At 42.8% G+C, this 23,759-nt stretch overlaps 1 protein-coding gene across 1 annotated transcript in view; it reads right to left on the reverse strand.

Annotated features, from left to right (window-relative positions):
• Positions 1-2,867: 2,867 nt before the first annotated feature.
• TMEM178B (transmembrane protein 178B) overlaps positions 2,868-23,759 on the reverse strand; it is a gene marked incomplete at its 3' end in the record, with an annotated part of 222,778 nt that continues 201,886 nt past the window's right edge. Inside the window, exon 4 of the mRNA XM_082076349.1 lies at positions 2,868-3,118. Coding sequence (XP_081932475.1) covers positions 2,868-3,118 — 251 coding nt within the window. The remainder of the gene's footprint in view (positions 3,119-23,759) is intronic.

Raw genomic sequence — 23,759 nt, forward strand, 5'->3', positions numbered from 1 at the left:
GCACTGCAGAGGAGGAAAAAAGTTTGCATTTAAGGCCATTTTAATGAAAGAGTTATAATTTTCCCAAAGCATTAATATCTTAAGGAGAAGTTTTTTCTAAAAATGTTTCATATTTTGAGAAAATTCACAATTTTTTATAGGTCTCTTTTGTTTTTCAGTTATTGGTTTTCTGCTTTCCATTTTGAAATAGCTTTCCAAGAGCTGTTTTCATTTTTAATTTCCTTCTTCTGTCCAATGGTAATTCATCAGCCCCCTTACCTAGTAGGCACTTGCACAGTCAAACGGTTCCAAAGCTTTTCAATACCACTATATTTGAAAACCTTGCCAGAAAACTAAAAAAAAAGAAAGAAACTAATCTACTTAAAAATCAAGTTTCCTCAAAAGGCTTGTATTTTCAACATTAATAAATAAATACTTTCCCTGGTCACATCTAATGAAGAATGAACTGATGAAACTTCAGTTGCCAGGAATGGCACGTCAGTGGCGACACACTGACTTGGCAGCTGGCGTTGGCGTGTTTGGGGATTTTGTAGACTAGAGAAAGCAAGAGCTAGGTAGTTCAGCAAGAATGAAACGCAGATCTACCCTACTCCAAAATGTCCCCTAGAAATTTCATTTCTTTGGGCACTGTTAGTAAAGCAACATCGTCACACAAAGTGTAACGGGGAGGAGAAGCAGGGCTGGAAGGGGAATGACTGGGTATGCAACTGTATTGCATAAGAATTATTTGTTGGTTTGATTTTTTTTTTTTTTAATAAAGCAAGCAAAATACTGTTTCTTGCCAGCTGCGTAAATGGTATAACCTGGAAATTAATGCCGTCATTTCTGTGCAGCAGCCACAGTCTCAGCATGTTGCCTCCTTCTCCTGTTGAGATTTTTTAGATGCAGAGGATGACTTTTTATTGACTAATGAGGACTGATAGCATGCAGCTATTGTGTAAGAAAGGATTCCTGGTACTATCCCTGAATTAAGAGCATGTTGGGTTTGGGGAGGCCTTTTTTTTTTCCCTGTTTCCCTTCACCTGCACTTTTGTCAGCGGTATCCTTCTCCTGTATATGGCCAGGCGGTCATCATCTCTTCACGCTCCCTTTGGTTACCCCCTTGGACCTCCCTCCCCACCTTCCCCTCAGCCACTAGTCCCCTTCAAGGACCCACCAGCCTCACAGCCTCACAGCTATGCTTCCCTTAATAGCATTCATTGTCCTCTCCAGACTTTTAGCTCTTCATTTAGCTCTTCTGGAACCTATGACCTGAATGATGGGAAGAGCAGAGTGAAGGAAAAAGGAGACAAGGGGATGAGGAGTAGCAGGAAAAATAGAAAGACCAAAAAAGAGAGAGAGTCCCATTTGCAGATTCACAGTTATATCATACAACACTTGAGCTCATGGAAGATGGATCTCTGTTCTCTGCACCTGACCCTTATGGTTCCATCTGTACGCAGTTCTCCCAGATGGAGAGTGGAGATGTCCAGTGAACCAGGGCAGTTTCCAAAGACAAGATGTGGGAAAGTCTTATTTGGCATACATGAACACAATAGGATGCGTCTCTTACTTCTCCCTTGCAAAATTTAGCTGCCCTTTCCTCCTCGGCAATGGCTTTTGCCCAGTTGTCTTAAACATCCAAAACGGAAACTTGACAAAATCCCACTCCAGCAAATACCTGGGAAGAACAACTGCCAGGGCTCCCCCCACCTCCCTTCTCCTTCGTTGGTCGTCCCTGGGATCCACCATCCTGAACTCTCAGATGCTCCGTGAAAACAAAAACCCAGCCTGCAATCCACCGGAGGAGACACGCTGTCTCAGACCTGACGGCTTTCCTCACGCTTCTGCAGTCGCGGTGCCTCAGTCTTGGGGCCACAAACACAGCATGGGTGGTTTGGTGGACAATCACATTGCAATGTTTTAAATTTTTCTTTTTCTTAAAAAAATTAAATAGAAGAAGAGGGAAAAAAAAGTTATGCACACATGTATCACAGCATTTTCAAAAGGCCTTCTGCTGCATTTATGTTAGCAGTTCAGCCTTGGTTGTGAGCCTGGATGTAAGGCAGCTGGAAGATTAAAACCATGTTGTTGGAAAGTCCACTGAGATGTCCTCATGGAGTTTTTTTTGTTGTTGTTGTTGTTTCCTGGTTTTATTTTGTTAGATCTGTTTGTTATTATTATTATTTTCACTTGTTCGCTCCTCTATAAAGTTTGACAGGCAAAGAGAAAATGCTTTTCTGCTTTTCCCCACACGTTCTGTCCATTTTATTTTCTGTGTTTTAAGAAAAAAACAAAACAAAACAAAACAACAAAAAACAAAACCCTAAAAAACCCTCAAAAACAATGATAGGGCAGGCTTTTGTCATTTTGTTTTAAGAAAGAAAAATAAAGTGGGTAAATTTCTGATATTGGCCTTGAGGAGGTATGTTGTAGAGGTGGCTCAAATGCTTGATTTGCTCCTTTGCTTGCTGTTTGCATTTTCCCTTCTGGCTGCAACGGACAGACTCTTTGTCCCCCTCCCACCCCACCCTCCATGTCCTGTACAGATTCTGGTTCCAGATCCCCCACATGGACTCCCTATTCCCCTTCTCAAATGGCAGTAAGTTGGTGCGAGTGTATGTTCATTTGACCTCTAAGGTATGATGCTGAAGTTAAGAGTTGGATGGAAGAGCCACGTGAGAGAAAAGCTTTCCCATCGCTGTGAGAAAGAACGAAGCAACACAGATGTCCGGTGGAGATGTGAGTGCCGTGTTGGACTCAGCTCTACCTTGGCACTGGCATTAATTTGAGATTTGTTATATATATATAGTTATATATATGCATGTATAGGTATACATAGACATATATATATATGTATGTGTGTGTGTATTTGTTTGCTATTTGTTTTAGCACACTGTCCCATTCTCAGGTCTAGATTTGGGGCAGTTGGTCCTGGGGACAGGTTGGACAGAAGGAGCCAGAGTGCAGAAGAAGCCAGAGATCAGAGTGAGGCCCAGGCCCCCCCACGCACAGAACATGGACCAGCCATAGCCATGGCTGATGTCGTCGGGAAGTCCGTACAGGTAGCGGGGGTAGCGGGAGAGCTCAAAGTTGATTCCAGCCACACAGGTGCACAGTGAAATGATGCAGAAGGTTCCTGGAGGAGAGCGGGAAGGGGAGAAGGAGGGAGGGGGAAAAAAAAGAACAAAGAGAAGTTAGAAGAGTGACAGACATCCCACTTTCCGAGCCGCCTGAGAGGATCTGGCACAAGCAGTGAGGAAATACCTAAAGGAAGATGTTCATATTGAAAAAGACGCTTGGTTTAGCGGCTCCACAGGGAAAGAATGGAGTGCCACCAGAGCCTTGAATATTGATCTGGTGCTGAGCAGAGCAATATGGAGAAACTTCAACAGGAACAGTTTTTTCATTATGAACAGTCCCTTGGGAAGCAGAATGCTTCATGAAACCACTGATTTTTCTAGAATTTTGCTTTAGACAAACAGAGAGTGAGTCATCATGTTTCAATATTTTTGGGGTGAAAAAAAGCTTGAATTTCTTGTTTAATTCCAATTTTGTGGTGATGGGTTTTATAGGAGAAAATATTACAAAAAACTTGACATATTCTGGCTCTGTTGAAAGGTACATTTGAAATGACTTGGGAGATTTTTTTCAGACTTTTCTTATACCAAAGTCTAACACCTTTCATTATACATCCCCCCTTTGAAATACCACCATCAAAGTCTTAAAATCCCTCACAAAATTTGGATTATACACTCTGCGTGACTCCAGTCCCAATCTAGATGCCCTCTGCAGTGTTGGGGAAATCTTCCAAATATCCTGTTCTTGTTTTCCATCTCTGCAGCAATATTTCATTTCTTCCTGAGAACACTGTGAGAGCAGGCTTCATAAGTCTGTCATGTGGCAAGTGTTATGGAAAGACACCGCTATCAGATGAGGCTGAACCTTAGCCCACCCAGATGAGTCTAATTTTGATCTTCGGCCTCCAGCTTCATCAAAGCTAAACTCTGAGTTCCTGAAATGTCACAGTTACCACCCACACACCAAATAATAGATAGCTACAGATGCTACGCGCCTGTTTCGAGAGATGACAACTGAAGTCAACATAAAGTTGGTAGTTTATTTTTCCTCTCTAATTACTCCTTGTGGAGGCCTTTCTGAATTTCACAGAGAGTCCTGGGCACAGAAGGCAACGTACAGGACACGTGCTATAGTAACACGTGTGGTCAGTCCTGTGTGTGTTCATGTGCCTATCAGTAGCTACCTGCGGTGCCTGTGGGGCACATCCTGCATCTGTTCACCATCAGCTGCTGGAGAGGAATCTCCTACTCTTCCCAGTCCCATCCCTAAGATACCATGATCCTCTAAAGCTGTCACAGCCAGCCTGGTTTTAATGTCAAGCTCCTCTCCTCTGGTGCCCTTGTCTCCTTCTACTCCTTCCTGCCCCTCCTCGTGCTTCTCTTCTGCAACATTTCTCCTGTTGTTTCTCTGCTGCTTTGCTTTTTCAGTTGCTGTTGCGTTGAAGAAATGGATTTTACACTCCCCACTTTGAAGACACAGGTAAGATTTTCGCCTGAATTTGCCTGGATTAGGTTCAGAAACTGGGGACATCAGTAGGAACATATATACACTACCGAAAATGTGTAGACTTTCCACCACACCCACCTTCTTTACTTAGTAGGAACATCACACAGGTCTAGAATCTGCAGGCAAATCTCCATCATGGACCTGCTGTGAGACCACCAAGGCCCTCTCTCTGTTCCCTCTTCTGATCACTGCTTTGTCTGTTTGGACTGTCTTTTCTTCAATGTGTTTTGGAGTTCCACTTGTAGATTCTGTCTGTTGTAAAGGTCAGGGAATAAGGACACTCTGGGTTCCTTCCCTAATACAACATGTAGCTACCAGATGGCCCAGCTTCCTCATAAGTACTCACATTATAATAGTGCCACAGGGTACCAGTCAGAACCAGCAAGTTGCTGCGGTAGGTACTATGCCTCTCATCAGTACCCCATTAGTCTATGGGCAGTGCTCTGGACTTTTGTAAAAGCAGTGTGAGATCCCAGGCTCTGGAGCCTACTACAGAGATGTCCTACACTATCTAAAAGCACAGAGCAGAATAAATGGGGAGGTTTTCCTCCCAGAATCCCTTACTCAAAAATCAGGTTGTTTGATTTGAAACCCTGCACCACTTTCTGTGTTTTACCATGTTGCTTAGGATATCCGGTAACACAGAATCACAGAATCATAAAATAATAGAATCATTTTGGTTGGAAGAGACTCTTAAGATCATTGAGTCCAACCATAACCTCACTCTGGCACTGAACCATGTGTCTAAGAGCCTTATCTCTATGTCTTTTAAACACCTCCAGGGATGGAGACTCAACCACTTCCCTGGGCAGCCTGTTCCAATGCCTCACAACCCTTTCTGTGAAAAATTTTTCCCTAATATCCAATATGAACCTTCCCTGGCTCAACTCAAGGCCATTTCCTCTCATCCTATCACTTGCTACTTGGGAGAAGAGACCAACACCCTCCATGCTACAACCTCCTTTCAGGTAGTTGTAGAGAGGGATAAGGTCTCCCCTCAGCCTCCTTTTCTCCAGCCTAAACAGCCCCAGTTCCCTCAGCTGCTCCTCATCAGACTTGCACTCCAGACCCTTCACCAGCCTCATCTCCCTTCTCTGAACTCTCTCCAGCATCTCAATGTCTCTTCTGTAGTGAGGGGCCCAAAACTGAACACAGGATTCAAGATGCAGCCTCACCAGCGCCAAGTACAGGGGGATGATCACTGCCCTGGTCCTGCTGGTCACACTATTCCTGATACAAGCAAGGATGCTATTGGCCTTTTTGGCCACCTGGGCACACTGTTGGCTCATATTCAGCCATCTGTCAATCAACACCCCCAGAACCCTCTCTGCCAGGCAGCTTTTCAGCCACTCTTCCCTGAGCCTGTAGTGCTGCCTGGGGGATTTTGTGACCCAAGTGCAGGACCTGGCATTTGGCCTTGTAGAACCTCATACAATTTGCCTCAGCCCATTAATCCATCTGGTCCAGATCCCTCTGTATGACCATCTTACCCTCCAGCAGATCAACACACCCACCCAACTTGGTGTTGTCTGCAAACTTACTGAAGGTGCTCTCAATGCCCTTGTCCCAATCTTTGATAAAGAGATTAAACAGAACTGGCCCCAATACTGAGCCCTGGGGAACACCACTCATGACCAGATGGATTTGGCTCTGTTCACCACAATTCTTTATCCATCAAAGAGTTTGCCTGTCCAGGCTCTGAGCTGCCAGCTTCTCCAGGAGAATGCTGTGAGATACAGTGTCAAAGGCTTTACTGAACTCTAAGTACACGATATCCACAGCCTTTCCCTCATCCACTAAGCAGGTCACTTTGAAGGTGTCTGGCAAGAATGCAGTTGTTCCCTGTGTGACATGTCAACATGACTAGTACATTGTGGAATCAGAAGGAAAAGGAGCCATCAGAGTCACTGTGGTCTGAACCATGCTCTGTGGCTCACTTCAAATGGCTGTGGTTAGTAAATGACATGAAAGGCCTCTCTTTGCTAGCAAGAACATGATAATTTAAGCTCTCTTGCAATATAAGATTGTTTAGAGAGGTGGGTGGGAAAATCTGTGTGACCAGACTGAAGCTGCATTTGCTAAGTACAAAAGGGTAGGAAATAGCTTTGGATTTCAAATACTCCCTGTGCTTTCATGCTTTGTCTTGCCTATTTTGATTACAAGCTCTTCAACGTAAGGAACATTGCTTATTCTTTGTATTCGAACAGTGTCCAATATACTGGCACTCTGCCTTGCTGGGGGTATTCTGCCCAATAACAAACAAACAATAAAGAAGAATAAGTAACAACAATAGAGAATAAAGTAAATCACAAGCATGATACTTCTTTAAAAATGCTGCCCCCGTCTTGCCCCTTCACTGGAGAATGTGCTAATCCCACGATGATAAATAATGACTGCTGTGCACAACATTAGAGGATGCATCGCATGGCCCTCAGCCAGTCATCCCCCAGGGCTCCTGCAGAATGCCTTGTATGGCACTGGTTTATCAGCCTCTCTAGCGCTATTCATTACAGACAAAAAAACCCACCATATTTTACTGCGTAGAGGAATCTTTATGGCCATTATGTGAGTCCTATGTGTTGTTTGTATTCAGCTGAGCAAGGAAGTTCCAACTTGTAGTTAATCTGGCCTCTCACCAGGAGATTTACTGATGAAAGCTGAATACGGTTGCTATCTCAGGACTGTTAGGTAGCCGCTCCTCATGAACTGGCAATCATAACACAAAGGATCATCCTTGAAAACTGCACAATTGTTGGCCATCATAGTGAAAGACTCATGGTCTGAAGGAATGCAGAGATTGAGCTTACTTTTGGAAATGCAGCCTCTGCTGTTCCAGGTAAGACATGGAGCTGGGATGGCAGGAGGATGGACACTGTTGCTCCTGCCCGTGACCCTGTGTGCACTATGGACACGGTGCTTCAGAGGCAGCAGGGTTGCAGCAAGCCATGAGCATCTCCTACCCTGAATTCTTTCTCTCCCCAGAAAATAAACTGAACTCTTATTCATTTTCCTGGTAGGTTCTTGCCATCAGTGAGGCGTCACGCTGTACGGGGAGCTATCTAATGCCCCCTGATGTGCAATAATGCCACAGATCCCTGAATAGCTGTACCAATACAAACTTTTCTTTCTTTATGAAAAACACTTCCCATAACTCTGGCCCAAGCAGACGACCAGACCTGAAGCCTGGTGGCCCAAGGATCGGCATTTAGACCAAGGCAATGGCACACAGAATGTGAATGTGAATGACAGGCAGTAATAAGAGCTCACGGGGGATGTGCTGGTATGTAAGCTGGACAAGAGAGATAAAGACCATCTCATGTAGTAGCAGAACATGCTAAGTTCTTTGTGCTAGGATTTACACGTTATCATCCTAAGCGAAACATTAATGAAGGAGACAAGGTAACAGCAGTGTTTCTGACTAAGGAAATTCACGTGTCATTGCAAAATGCTTCAGGCAGCTGAGAGATGAAATTTCATGTAAAGCTGTGTTTGTGCCACAGAAACTGCTGTTTGACATGTTGTCAAACCCCCATCCTGACTCCTCATCAGACAGCTGCCCTTTCTCTCAGACTGGTTTTGACAACGCCTGTCCTGCTAACGGGCTGATGATCAACAGTGGTTTGAGCACCTGAGCTACTAAATACCTCATGGCTATCTTCTGCTTTTCCTTCTTATATATTATGGAAGAAGAATATTAAACATTGTACTGAATGTCTCCATTTAGACTAGAAGTTTGTTCAGGACAGAGATGAACTTATTTGCTGTATGTGTGTATAAGATTTGGGTCCTGCCATCCTTGTTGCAGGGGAAGACAGGGTCAGGAGAGGGATGGCTGGTAAAGATAACATCATTGTTGGTCAAAGCCTACTTCTCTGTGGATTGAGTAAGAGCGCTTTGCTGTAGCTGTTTTTAAGCACGATTACATCAAGCAGACCTCTGGGCCTCTGCTTCTAGGGTTTAGTTTTTTTTCAGTAAATGTCCCTTTTCTTTCTGATCTCCCCTGGCTGTGCGAGGGGCTGCCATGCCTGTTTGCAGTTTTCAAACCTCACCTCCAGGGGAAAACACAACTACTTGTGAGTGAAGCAATTTAAACACAAGCAGGCTCAAACCATCCGTACCAAATATGTTTGAATTTTGCCTCATGCTAGTGCCCACCTGAACCATTTCAGAAGCCAAGTCTTTTGCCTACAGTGCCTGCAGACTTGGCTTCCAGAGTGATGGAGCTTGAGGGATTTCACGGGCTTCATGGTGTTTTCTGAACTGCTGCCTTTCTTAGATACACTGCATTTGAATATGAACCTTTGTGGTGCTGGTGTGCAAACAGACAGCACTATCAGGAGTCTGACTGTAGCCGTGTCCACCCCTTCAGCCGGCCAATGTCATCCCCTGCCCCGTGATGCAGGAGCTGATGTTACGGGTGCTCCTTTGCTTGGAGCCACCATTGGAGGCAATTTCAGGTAACAACTTATCTTGGCTCGGAAAGGTGTTGGGTCATTTCTGTGGTTCTTCACTCTGCTCTCTCCGGAGGGGCAAAAGTTTCTTATCTCACCAGAACATAATTTATTGAAGTCCACCTCACTACGGCCTTCAGGAAAAGAAGGAAAGGAAAGCAAAAATACTCTTTGGTGGATGTCTTCACCTGAAGAAGGCATCATCAATTTGGAACCAAATCCAAAAAGTCAGAAATTATCTGGGCACCAGGCCCACCTCTGAGACCCACCTCTCTACACATCGTTTTTGTTATTATTTGGAAAACATTTCTTCCAGGTCTGATAGAGTGACATTTGTCCTCTCTCTTCCCCAGCAACAGGCAGAAATTACTCATTAACTAACTGTGCTGTCAGATGTACAAAGTAAACAAATAAAAAAACCAAATAAAAACCCCCTAATTATTTTCCCCTTCTGCTTGCCTTCTTGGAGGGGGGGGGGGGGTGGAGGGGAGGCAGATGTGTGTGTTTGTATGTGTGTGTGTTTTTTTTCAGAGACAGAAATGTTAAGTATTACATATAAACACCAGTAGATAAAAAGAGAAACACAAAGGTATGATTTTTAAGATGTCCTCTGAAACCAAGCAGTTCTCAAATAAATGTGAATCTCTGCCTTTTAAAGTATTCTAGTAGCAGCCATTGATGGCAATTTGTGGCCACTAGTGTCTTTGGAAGGAGTGCTGTTTATTTAATTATCATCACTTTTTATTATACCGTTATAGGGGAAAAAAATCTCACAAGTGAAACAACATTATCTTTACTTTCTCTCTGCCCTAGTAGCTTTTACTGTTTTCAAGGTACATCAAACAAACAAATAAAATGAGGTCTGATCCTAAAGTGGAGTGGAGTGTGTACCTTTAGCTGTTTAAATTATATCACAATCAAATGAAATTATTAAAGAATAAACTGAATTCCCTCCCAACACGGTGATGACAAAAGCCTTTTGGAGGGAGCAGCTTTGCAGTAAACTCCTTCTGTGCACGGATTAAACGCCTCAGCAGCACGCAGCTCTTGAGAACACTTTATTGCTCTGTGCATACACGCATAGAATATAAATTATTGCTTAATTATGTACTGTTCCAGCAGAAGCAGCTTGCAGCATCACCGATAGGTTGCAGAATAGCAAGGGATTTGCTGGAAAATTGCCCTTACAGAAAAAGCCATGATGGAAGGAGAAGTCTGACTGGGTGATGGAAATTCGGTGCCGTGTCCTTGTGAGACCATAAACCCACCTGGGTTGGAACTTAATACATTTTTATTTTATACTAAGAACCAGAGTAAACTGGGGGATCTACAGCAGTGCTACGATATTGCATTATAGCCACTCTCAGAATGCAATTTGCATTTGGCCTTTGGCCTCCTACCTCCAAATGTACCAGCGGCATCCGTACCCCAGCAGAGCTGTGCACCCGCTGTGTGTTGCTTCAGCAGCGGAGTCTGTCTATTGAATTGCTGCTGCACAAGCTGTAATAAGTTATGGCATCAGAGGACTATGTATCCTCCGTCACAACTGCAAATACTTAATGGGTACCACCCTTAGGCCCATGTAAATATGGAACAATATTACAGCAGTAGAGTGTTGATCTCCACTTTGCTGGTACAACTGACAGTCAGTCTGTATTGCACGTGATAGCACCCTGCAGATTTGCACATGGTGAGATTTCTGTTACCACATCCCACTCAACATGGGACTGCACCAAAAGTGGATACCCACGCTGTGGACCAGCACAGCTGTTGAGCACCAGGCATGAGCAAGCACCCTCTGAAGTTACGAGTTGGCAGGTAAGGCAAAAGGAAACACTACTTTGCTAAAAGCACATTGTTTTTATAAAATAGAATAGGGAGAAATAAAGGAGTTGATCAAAGACTGAGTTTAATGACCCTCTGATTACTTTAACAATGGTGATTCCTATGACCCACCCAAAATAACATAGCAATAATAAAGTGACTTGCCTACAGCCATTAAGCAAACATAATGGCTCATGAACTTGCAGGCACAGCAAGAGGAGGCAGCAAAAATTGTGCCAGTTGTAGAAGTGGGATGTGATTCTGTATTCAGGAGCGAGAGAAAGGAAGAGGCTCTCTTAATGTCAAAATGAAGAAGCATCCTGATCGAATGTTAGTGGAATTATCCCAGCCCTGTGCTGGCAGACACCATGCTCAGCCACAGGCAGAGTGTCCTGGCAGGTTTGTTGGATCCCCTGCAGTATGGACCTCCCAGGATGGCCCAAGTAGAGGCTCAAAGATTAAATGAAAGGTTCCACTGGAGGTCTGAGCAAACTGGAGTGACCCCATCGCATCTCAGATTTGGCAGATGACAAGACACGTAAGTTTAGTATCAAACTGTACCTCAGGTGGGTGCTTCCCAGCCTACCATTTGCCAGAGCTGGAGAGAAACTTGTGAGGTCAGGTTGGGTTTGCCCTGTCACACACCAACTCCCATGACATGGGGAGTCCATGCACCACATTGCATTTGTACTTTTATAAATAGCAACCATGTCATTCTGCCTCTCTCCACCTAAAGTGTTTTTCTTCCAGTTAAAACTTGAACCTTTCTCAGAAGGAACCTCAGAGGGTTTGTGGAATCTCTCTTTTGTAAGAAAGCTTAAATTGCTGAAAAGTCTTCAGACAGGTGTTCTTCAAGACAAGGGAGACTGGAGAACAGACACAACACAACAATTTCAGTGCAGCTTTCTTCCACATTGCCTTGCGTGTGCCACTGAAAATACACTTAGAGGGAATACTTTCAGGGTGGAAAGTGTAGAGTTACTTACACGACTATTTAATCCTCTTCTTTGCTGAAGGCACTACTGAAGGAGCCATTGAGAGCTCTGGGTGATGGTGGTAGCTACCTGATTTGGATATTTTTGCCTTTGGGTGCTGGAGAGAAGCCTACCTATTAATTTTTTCAAGTGGCCAGAGGACTCTTTGGTTGTACAACGTTCAGTTGTTTGTACCAAATGTGAACTGAAGATCCTTGCTGCAAAAGGCTCAGAGGTCTGTTACTATTTTGCTGAGCTGACCTGATAGGAGCTGAAAAATCTTGTCTGTATGTGCTAAGTTATAGCGAGATAATAGCCAGAAATCAAAATAAGATATAATTGTCTTCTCAGCAAAGACCACTGGATGCAGGCCACCGCTATGAAGTTTACATCATTCATGTGAATGCCTGCAAGCAACAAATTACCCTGACCCCTTCAGTACTGCCTTAAAGGGTCACATGCTGAAATCTTATTTCCTGTTGCAGAGGAAATACCTCTGCAGCCCACACAAGTATGGAGGCATGACCCACCTCTGTAACCCTTGGAAGAGCCAGGTTGGGCAGAAACAAGGACAGCCTCACTCATCTAGTTTCTGCCAGGCTCAGCTGCTTTTTCTGTGGAATTTCCAGTGGCCAGTTGGACTCTATCCAGGCAGATTAGACCAAGCAAGCATAGCACTGATTTGTCCAAGGGGAATGTTGTTTTTCTAAATTGACAACCTGAGGAGCCAAGAAGGTGAATCTAAGCCTTGCTTCAGCCTCTGCATTTAACAACAAGGCCTGCCACTCATAGAAATTTGTTCCACTTTCTCTCTGTAGAGAATTCTTCCTTCCTAGCAAATCACGACAGTATTACTCTTCTGTCTGTTGCATGTGTAGTCTTTCCTCTTTGATACCTGGCAGGCAAACAACTCAGCAAACATTTTTTTTAAAATAAAAGCAACCCAATAATAAATGCCAGTTTTGTTTTTGTTGTCTTCCTTTGGCCTTGATGCCTCTTGCCATTGAAATTCAGAAGCCAGCAACAGATCAAAGACCTAGTGACATTAAGGGATATGGAACAACCACAGAATTTAAAAGTATGTGTAACTTGTTTTCCAGGACTGTGAGTGGGAAAGTCTTTTGTATTTCTATTGGATCTGTCTCCCCTACTTTGCTTCTACTTTAATTCACCACTGTCAGCCCCTCAAAGACCTACTGACATCCTCGAGAAGCAAACCAGATTGCATGCCCTTCACAGACTGACTTTGCCAGGTTTTCTGTTCTTTTAACTCTGGAAGGTACTGATACTTCTCTCAGTACCTCCTGTCCTGGTGAGGGAAACATTACAAGTCAGTATAGCTGACTTAAAAGGAACACACAGAGGAATATGAATAGTTCTTTTTGCTGAAAAGCCAGAGAGAGCTGACTCCTTAATTTACTACATGCCACGTTCAGGGAGACAGATTTGAGTTAAGACTGAGAAACAATGAGTTTATAGGTGCACATACGCCACTTGCTGTGTCTTTTGCTGCAGACTGTGAGATCTTTGCACCTCAATACAAAGCCTTTCCTCTCCTCCTAAACATCAGTGCTCTTCTGTGATCAGGTACAAGGTTGCTGGAACTGCTTGTGTTGGTATTTCTCCCACAGTGTGCAAGTGCACATCTAGGAGCATCAGGAATGAGCCACAGGAAAAGGAATCCAACACATTTGAAGGTTGACTTTGAAGTCAGCTGATAATGTTTCCATAGAGATCAACTGCTATGGAGTTGACAGTGAATTCTCGCATTGTGCTGTTCCTTCCAGGAAAACAAACAAACAAACAAAAAGCAACCAACCAAGGAAACAAACAAAAAGCCCCACAAAGAAACCACTTCGAAATGACTATGACTTGTAGCACAGCTGTGTTATTGGTTTGAAAAAAACATTTCTATATTCCACCCCACCTCCATTCTCTTATGGACGTGTTAACTTGAAGCTCCCTGCTTTTCAGGGCTAGATTTGTCATTAGTGACCTAAAAAGTCAGCAAAATTCATGAGCTATGGCAAAAAAATGGAATCTAAAGAAAACAGTATTTTGTGAGAAGGACATAACTCTGCCTTCAAACTTATGTAGAGAATGCAAAGATGGGCGTGATGATTGCCCTTGAGGAGTATTACATCAAAAAACTATAAAAGAGCATTTCAGTGGCAGATATGCAGTGACTCATGGAAGCCCGTACAGTGAAAGTAGGTGCTCTTTCATATTTCCAGAGAGTCCCCTATTTCATTTTCAGAATGGGTGCCAGCATTAAGAAATAAATGCAAAATGAGTTCTCAGTGCACCAGTAAGCATAAAGAAGTACTAGAAGTAAAGACATAACACACTACCCCAACTCTGCCTTTTAAGCATTATGTATGGTAAGCCTTGGCATGCTGTTAGCTGAGCAACTGTTTTCTAGCTTGGAAATGCTAAACAGGCAACTCTGGCATCATATTAAAACCTCAAAAGATGGCGAAGAAAAGGTATGCCAATATGGATAATTTCCTAAATGTTTATTTTTGGAGTGAAAATAGGAAATTAGATAGCATTCAAAAGGAAAGTGATCCTAATTTCTAAAGAGTGATTGCTAGTGGTTAGATGGTCAGGAAGAAGAAGCACCTCCAGCCCTCTCCATGTGTGTGGACTGGACTTCTATCTGTCCAGTGGACCTACACACATATATATGTATGTATATGGACACGTACCCATCAGTGTTCAGGTTTTGAAATACACAAGAAGGGTCACTATTTAAGCCCCAGAAACATAGCCTAAAAATGGGACCACAACTTGCAACTCTGTCTATGAGGGATACCACAAACTGTGTAGAAGAGAGCTCTGTTTAAAGAGGGACTGACAAATACTGAAACTGAGGAAAGCCAGCATTTTTAAAAACAAGCTAACTTTTATTACCTTAATATGCAGTACTTGGCCTTGTCACATTATTGCCTGATAGGCACTGAGGCACAAAGCCTGCATGGCTGCTCCGGGCTCTAGGTCTCATCACAGGTCCGTAAAGACCTTCATCAGCTCCTTTTCTGCCTTTTCCAACACCCTTATAATGTGTTTGATGGTTTTAAAAAATCAAGAGCCTTAGAGAGGTTTAAACATTTAAAACCCATTAACGTCGCACATTAACTCAAGTTCATTCCAATTGAAGATCTTAAATCACTTTAGAGCATAATGCAGAATTTAACCAAAAGCACAAGCAGGAAGAAGAGCATCCGTGTGGTGTGGGAGGCATGGCAGCTGGGCACTGACCTTGTCCCTCTGAGGCTTGCTTCAAAGACTTTGATAACAAATTTATGGCATCTCTTGATACAAACTAGCCTTTGTCTCCATCTGGAGGTCAACCTACATACATAAGTTCTCACAGTGGGTTTTGAGGACTTCCGCTGAATTCTAAAGTTCCTCTGCATTTATCCAGCAGGTCAAGGGAAGTGATTCTGCCCCTGCTCTGGTGAGACCCCACCTGGAGTCCTGTGTCCAGCTCTGGAGGCCTCAGCACAGGGGAGACATGGACCTGTTGGAGAGGGGCCAGAGGAGCCACAGAAATGATCAGAGGGCTGGAACAGCTCTGCTGTGAGGACAGGCTGAGAGAGTTGGGGTTGTTCAGCCTGGAGAAGAGAAGGCTCCAGAGAGACCTTATTGCAGCCTTTCAGAGCTTAAAAGGGGCCTGTGAGAAAGATGGGGACAGACTTTTTTTTTAACAGGGCCTGTTGTGATAGGACAATGGGTAACGGTTTTACACTGGAAGAGAGGAGATTCAGGCCAGCCATGGGGAATAAATCTTTTACAACGTGGGTGGTGAAACACTGGCCCAGGTTGCCCAGAGAGGTAGTAGATGCCCCATCCCTGGAGACATTCAAGGCTGGGCTGGATGGGGCTCTAAGCAACCTGATGTAGTTGAAGATGTCCCTGCTCATGGCAGGGGGTTGGACTAAATGAGCTTTGAAGTTTCCTTCCAACCCAAACTATTCCATGATACTATGATCATTAATTTGGTATCTCCCACAAGATTAAAGCATGTTTGGCATCTCATTTTTTTCCACTGATACAACTTTTTCTGAATTATAAGTACTTTTCAAACTAGCAAAAGGTATTACACCTTTGCAAAAACTGTATTTATGCCAAAATTCATTGCTCAGATTGCAGAGACTTATTGTATACCTCTATTTTAGTAACAATCACATGATGTTGCTTAAGCTCTGTATGCGTACAATTGTGCACGTACGTGTGCATTTGCACTTGCCTTTCCATATGGAAAAAAAAAAAAATTATGTAAACTTTCTAAAGCTATTTCTTTTGGAAAAGAAGCACATGAAGCTGGATTTTCAAAGAAGGATGCTGTGGAAAAGAAAAAATAAATACAGTCACAGAAAATATTTTCAGTCTTCAGTGTCGTGATTGATCATGTCACCACACACAAACATCCTGAAGAATGAATAGAGACCTTGATCATTAGTGAGAAATAGAAATCCTAGTGCCCTGTGAGACCCACTGTATTTCCAGATGAACTCCAAAGAATGTCTTTTATTTTCTCTTCTTGTTTATCTTTCTCTTTGCCTCATCTTGGCAGCTGCTATGAAGGTACTTCGTAAATGCCTAGGAGACGTCAATCACAGAGCTTTTCCTTACACTTGCTGTATTAAATTGCTCCATTTTTGTTTCTTAAATTATTCAGCAGTGGAATGATTATTTTCAGATGGCAGGACCACAGTTGTGTAGGATAAACATTCTTATTTTCTACTGCTATGTGCTTTTTTCAAAGTACAGTGAGTTAAATTTGGGACTCAAATGACTCAACAGCTGGTAACGATCCATGGCTGCAAATACACAGATGCCTCAGTTGTCATCTACTAACATCTGCACCGTGCAGGCGAAGGAAGCACAGCACACAGGCTTGGGGATTTGGAAGACAAGACTCTCCATGGAGGCGGGGAGTGAGAGAGGACGCAGAAGTGTGCAGCGCATCTCTACCGACAACTATGCTGCAGCATCCCCCAAGCTCTGGCGTGAAGCCACCCCTTTCTGATGGGGTTTGTGTCCCTCAGTATCAGGCTGGTCCTCAGCTCCTGGACACAGCGAGTTGTGCCCTGGCAGCTGCTGGGCTCTGGCACAGGCGTTGGCACAAACTCCTGGGTGCCTCCTTGTCACCCCCGCTGCCTTGTGACAGGTCCACGTGAAGCACGGTGTGGCTGGGGCAAGAGAAGTTGACCCAGTGTAAATGGCCAGTCCATCCTCTGGCTGCAGAGTTAATAAAGCAATTTGTTGACTCAACCCTGGACTGAGGAAAGGAATATTTTGGAAATAATTCTGAGAAGGGAGAAGGATGGAAATGATCTATAAAAGGTTGTTTCTCTCCGGATTAGAACACAAAAGCAGAATGCACTCATACATTCACAAGTAGGTTGTTCTTTATTTCTTTAATAAGCATCCTTTCTTGCATATCTGAAATAAAGCATGAAATTGTGCCGGCACACCTGCATAACTTTATTTTTTCTTCTCTCTCATGCATCTTTCCTGCCTGCTTATCTCTGCTGCAGCAGCCAGCACTGGAAAGAATAGGTGTTCACCTCTGCTGTGGGAAAAGGTTTGAAGCGTTTGTAACCCTGACCTAAGGCCCGCAAGTATGGACGTCTCCACAGCACTCTTATGTCGGTCAGAAGAAACCCAAATCAGTGGCAGAAGTGGAGCTGGCAAACGATGCTTGAATCCCCCAGATTGGCAGATCATAATTGGAGAAGAGGGAGGGGGAGAGGATGAAAGAAATTCCCAATGTTTCTGAAAGCAAATGCTAGGACAGAAAATCGGGACGGAAAAACTCCACAACACTTCTGTACTTGTACAGCAAGACTTTCAGTGCTAGTAAAAAAGGGCATTTCAGACTCCCCAGCAAAGCTTCAAGCCTGGTATTTCACACAAAAATATCACTAGGCAAAGACAAGGAATGAGCTGCTATGAGACTACAGAACAGTTTATTACAGATCTGCATGGTGAAGCTAAATCACATGAATAAGGGCATTTAACAGCTGGAATAATTTCCAAATAGACTAATTAGAGACTGAATTATTAATGGTAAAATTTATAATTGGCTCAAAGCAAGGTTACAGCAAGAAGCACACTTGACTTTGCAAAGAATAATGAGTATTTGCAAGGCTAGTAAAATTATATGCTTCTCTAAGGAAACTGTTACCAAATGGAGAAAAACCCCTAAAGTGATCCTAAAGTGCATGTCACAAGACAAAACTGGTGGAGACCAGATAAGAGTGAAGAGAACAGGTAGAACAGTAAACAAGTGCAGAGATGATTTATTGCATTTATTTGCAGTAAATTTGGAAGAAAATAAGACAACGCAGAAGTCTCTCCCTGAAGGGCTGCCTTGTTAGGCATGCAGTAAAACTCCTAACTATTTCACTGAAATGTGTTCTCAATACAAATTACAGACTTACAAAAGGAAAATGCATGAATGTGCAGCAGAAGGACAGAGCTCTGATAAGGAAGATAAAAAAGCATTCTTTGTGATTCTTTTAATACATTTACAAAGGCAAGTGGTGTAGCTTTGGCAGGGGATGTAATGTGGCCAGGGATAAATTTGTGCTGAAGCGGGTACCAGAACAAGATATTGGAAGTGCCATTCTGTATTTCCAGCTGGGACAAGGGACAGCAGGTCAGCAGGGAGGTGCACCAGGTAGGGAAGAGGAAGATGCGACCACTGCCGAAACACTGAAGCATGCCACCATAGGGCAGCCCTGCCACCCCACTTTCCCTGTGGCAGGCACTGGTGAGGATGGAAGAGGTTTTGGGAGACAAAGACAGGCCTGGAACTAGAAATAAACAGAAATAAAACAAGCCATGTGATGTTTCAAAACAGCTGACTGAAATGAAATCAGAACTGAATTGTGAAAACAATCGGCTATCAGAGATTGTTTTTTTAAAGCAAGTACAGTAACAGAAGGTGTGGTGAGCTTGGGTTTGCATAGCTGTGGAAGGACAATCAATGTAGCCAAATCTGAGATGCTGAAACAAGTCAGTCCTATGAATAAATACACTGGAGAGCAGGTGGAAAAAACAATCATCAGATGTATATATAGCTTGTCTACTTATCAGTATACAGGAAATATTCTTAAACAACTTGATGACGAACTGAAAGAAGGGATTTGCCTTGGTAGAGTTGCCAGTGTGCCAGTTCATAGCATTCCAAGTCTTTGGAGCTGGAGGTAAAACCGAAATTTGACCTTGACCTGGCAATATCAGCTACTACTGAGGGAGTAAAGACACCAATCAAATGAATTGACGGGTTTGCTGTGATAACAAAACCAAGCAAGTCAAGGATTTGAATATATTCAAAAGAATTTCTCAAAGCCAGAAAACGTGAGCACTGCTTCCTGAGAACTGACGAGGAGGTCACGTCTAGGCTTCAAAAAGCAAAGGCATGGTTTTGGTGCAAGTAAAAATATATTGGCCAAAACACAACATATAAAATGCCCTACATGCTTTTCCTCAGGTAGGTGTTTAACAGGTAGGTGTACAACTAGGTACTAGATGAGCATGAAAGCATCAGGTTTGCCATAGGACTCTGACATTTGGAAGCAGTGTTACAGGTGCTTCTAAGGTTCCAGAAATTATTAGAAAATTACAAAATGACTGGATGACATGCCCAGTATGGAGCTTTTACTGGTGCACAGATTTTCAATGATATGCATGTAGTGAAAACGCAAGAAGCTGCAAGAGGATGTGCTTGGAGTCATGTATAATTTGAGTATGACCCACTTCTGTAATAGAATTAAACAGTCTCTAATAAGATGCATAAAATGAACTAGTCTTAGTGAAACTTAAGAACACAATTCCAAATGGAGAAGCTCTCAAAAAAGAAACTCTCCCACCCTGCAGGATAAAATAATACTGACAATACAGAAATGAAAAAGCAACAGATAATGCAACTTTGGGTACAGGAGGCTATGCAATATTACCATCATGTAAATTGAGGTCAAAAATACTAAACCTAATTTGCGGTATCCATCTGGCTCTGTATAAGATGAGTGACTGAAAAAATATCTACTATGGTCAGGCAAATGCTGTTGTTCAAGATAAGGAATCCAAGTACAAATTCTAGAAAATTATGCAAAAGAACTTCGGAAGCCATGAGAGACCTGTGATTGCTGTTGATACAGATGTATTTGGACTAAACAGAAAAGATGAATTATTAATCATTTTTAACTTGTTACAAAACATGCTGAATAACAGTGTAAAACACACTCTAAATCACAGTTTACATGTCCTGGATTCCAGATGAGCTAATACCAGATAACGGCCTGCATTTCACAAATGACTTATTTCAGCAATTTACTTGAGAAATTAGATCAAGCACACTAAAGTAAGACCTTATTAGGCACTGCCACATGGGCTAGCAAGAAGACTGTTCAGTAAATATAATAAAGAACCAGAGGTCCAAGGCAACCACGTCTGGTCTTGTTAGATTATCACAGTGCACTTTTCAGTGCTCCATTGAGATTTCCTGTTCAAAGAATTATGGCCAATAAGGGACAAAACCCATACATATGGTAAGCCAGGAATGTTTAAGCATTGCAGAAAAGCTATTAGTCTAGAAATAAAAACAGAGCGAATGCTACAAACATAGCCAAGACAAGTGGTGTTGCAAACAGAAGGGGAAGTTAGATTTCAGGCTAACTATATAGCTACCAATTTAACACCGTCTCCTCTCATCTGCAGTAAGATCAGATGTTATAAACCTCCCAAAGCATTTTTCCCATTAGGGGACCAGAGAAAAAGGCAAAATGAAGAGGCACTCTGGCTCCGTGCTTTTTGAGGACCAATGTGATGGTATGTTGAGAATATTTGTGTCATGACAGAAGTAACAGCTTTGTATTCAAACACTGTCGTGCAATAAAAAGCTTCAAATTAAAGATTCATTGGCTGTAGAAGGAATGACTATGTGACAGAGTCTAAAAACATTGATAGCTACTGACTTTTAGATTAGATGTCTCTAGTTGTGAATTTTATTATCTGGCTGCTTTAGTTTGTAGATGCTAACTTTATGAAAATTTCCTGTGGAAATGAATCAGGAAAGACATAGCATTTTCCACTGATATCTGCAAAACAAGAAAGAGAGTGACCTTTTGTAATTCTGATTCACCTGTCTATGCTGGAGCAGAAAATAAGTTTGATCTCTTCCCAACACATCTTTATTAAAAATATCACACATCTAGGCAGAATTTGGCAGATAAAATAATCTGGTGCCTCTCATTTCAATTAGTTTCAGATTTTAATGGCTGGATCTTGTTGTTATTTTGTCTATGCAGTCAAAGAGCACACTACTATCAGATGGCTTCTCCTTGCACAGGTACTTCCACACTGTGTTCAAGTCAATTATAAGCCTTCTGCTAAACAGTTTCAAGCAATTGGCTTTTTGTGGCATACTGTATTTTTCTTGGTTTTCAGACCTCGAGTCATTCTTGTAGCTCTGCTGCAAACCCCTCTCATTTTTTCCACGTCCTCCTTCATTATGGACACTAGATTAGGATGTCCAGAAATAGTTTTGTTTTGCCCAGAGATAACCCTACCTCATGCTCTTATTGCCTATTCCCATCAAAACGGGCACTTTTAGCAGCAGCTGCATTGCACCAGGAGCTCCTGTGCAGCTGGATGATCCCAGCAACTGTGATCCCAGAGACCTTTTCCAAGCGGCTGCTTTCTGAGAGGCAGCCTCTCCTTCTGTGAAGATGACTGACACATTTTGTTCCCAGTTCCATGACCTTGGATCTGTCTCCACTGAAATGCGTATCGTTTGAGCATACCAAAAGGTGGCTTTGTAAGCTGTGAGTAACCCATCCCATGGGTTACACTGAGTCTTGTTTCAGCTGAAAACTTTTTTCAACCATCTTTCAAATCACTGACAAACAAATTACTTCAAGCCAATAAGTAATCTCTGCAGCTGCACTAGCAACTCTCCCCTATATAGTGAAAATTTCCAATTAGTAAACAAGACTTAGCTAGTTTCAAATAAATTTAAGTTTTCTGTATTTATTTAGTGTAGTCCTAATGTTTTTATCTGAATGTCGTGCTGTAGTGCGTTAAATACCACATAGTTATCTGAGCACATGAGAGGAAAATAGCCCCCCCCCATGCAAACTAAGCTTTTAATTACAAAATAAATACCAAGCTAATTGGGCAGACCCATTACTCATGAATTATTGACACCCACAACAAACATTTACAGACGTCCACACATACACCAGTGTGTACTTGCACAAGGTACTAGCAGATTTCAAATGTGTTTGTGGGCACCGAGAACGCTACTGTCCATGTCACCAGCACCAACAGCACTGGAACATGAATACTTGTTACTGAAACACTTAACTGCTCTTCTGGGACTAGAGAAGCTTTCCTGTATTTCACACACTTAGCTGTGTCACAACACAGTACAGACAAACAGGGAAACAAATCACAGAATCACAGAATCACAGAATCGACTGGGTTGGAAAAGACCTCAGAGATCATCGAGTCCAACCCTTGGTCCAACTCTAGTCCGTTTATTAGATCATGGCACTAAGTGCCATGTCCAATCTCAGTTTAAAAACCTCCAGGGACGGCGAGTCCACCACCTCCCTGGGCAGGCCATTCCAATGCCTGACCACTCTCTCTGTAAAGAATTTCTTTCTAATATCCAGCCTAAATTTCCCCTGGCAGAGTTTAAGCCCATGCCCCCTTGTCCTATTGCTAACTGCCTGGGAGAAGAGACCAATCCCCACCTGGCTATAACTTCCCTTCAGGTAGTTATAGAGAGTGATGAGGTCACCTCTAAGCCTCCTCTTCTCTAGACTAAACAACCCCAGCTCCCTCAGCCTCTCCCCATAGGTCTTATGCTCAAGTCCCTTCACCAGTCTTGTTGCTCTTCTAATGCAGTGAAGTGATGATCTGCCCGGGGTGGGGGCAAAAACCCAACCAAACAAAAACCACCAGCAGAGAAGAGAGAACAGAAGTAGTGCTGTTCACTTCAAGACGTTCATCTAGCACTGTGTTGGAACTTGATTCTCACACCCTTCATTTCAAATAACTGTGTGCCATGAAACCCCCTGATGGCAGAAAGCTGGATGGCTGGATGGTATCTGTAGTAAGAATAGCTGGAACATGACATGGGAAAAACTGGATCGCCTTGAAGGCTGGAGCTCAGAAGCACAAAGTGCCAGGGCAGGTACCTGGGGAGTAAGAAAGGGACCCTTTTCTGTAAATTGGGACATCATCAGTGCCAATTACAAAGGAGGAGAAAGGCCTGGATGTATTATCCAACTGAAGGGTGACTGTGGGTCTCCAGTGTGATGCAGCAGGAAAAAGACAAATATGACCATGAAACAGTTCAGATAAGGGATTTCCAGCAGAGACTGAGAACCATCACGTCACTTATACAAGACATTGATCAGACCTTATTTGGGAATCGCCCTTCTCATCTGTATTTCAGAAAGGCAAGTACAAACAAGAACAGGTGGCAGAAAGGGCTGTTGGATTGGTTTTACGGGGAAAAGTCTATAAGAAATAGCATATATAGAGTGGGAAAAGGAAAACAAAGGTTACCATTGTTTTCATAGGTACATCAGAGAAAGCAAGGAGACACATTTGACTCAAGAGCAACTGACAAGTAATAAATACAGGTTAAGAACTTGAGCATAGTTTCTAGTTATCAAAGTAGCGTGTTCTACTATGAAACAGGAGAGTGGTGGGAATAACATCTGCATAATCTTCACATTTTTATTACTAAATTTATTAAGCTTACTAAGTTTAAGGGTGACAAGTTACTTGCAGCAACAGAGCACTGGACTAAAGAACTGAGAAGTCCTGTGACTTAGAGACACTGTTTTGTGATAGAAGTAGCATGTAATTACAGTAGGGTTATTCTTGATGTATACCAGAAGGAGCTCATAATGAA

This window comes from Streptopelia decaocto (assembly GCF_964273445.1).
Source record: "Streptopelia decaocto genome assembly, chromosome: 1".
NCBI classification, from domain to species: Eukaryota; Metazoa; Chordata; class Aves; order Columbiformes; family Columbidae; genus Streptopelia; species Streptopelia decaocto.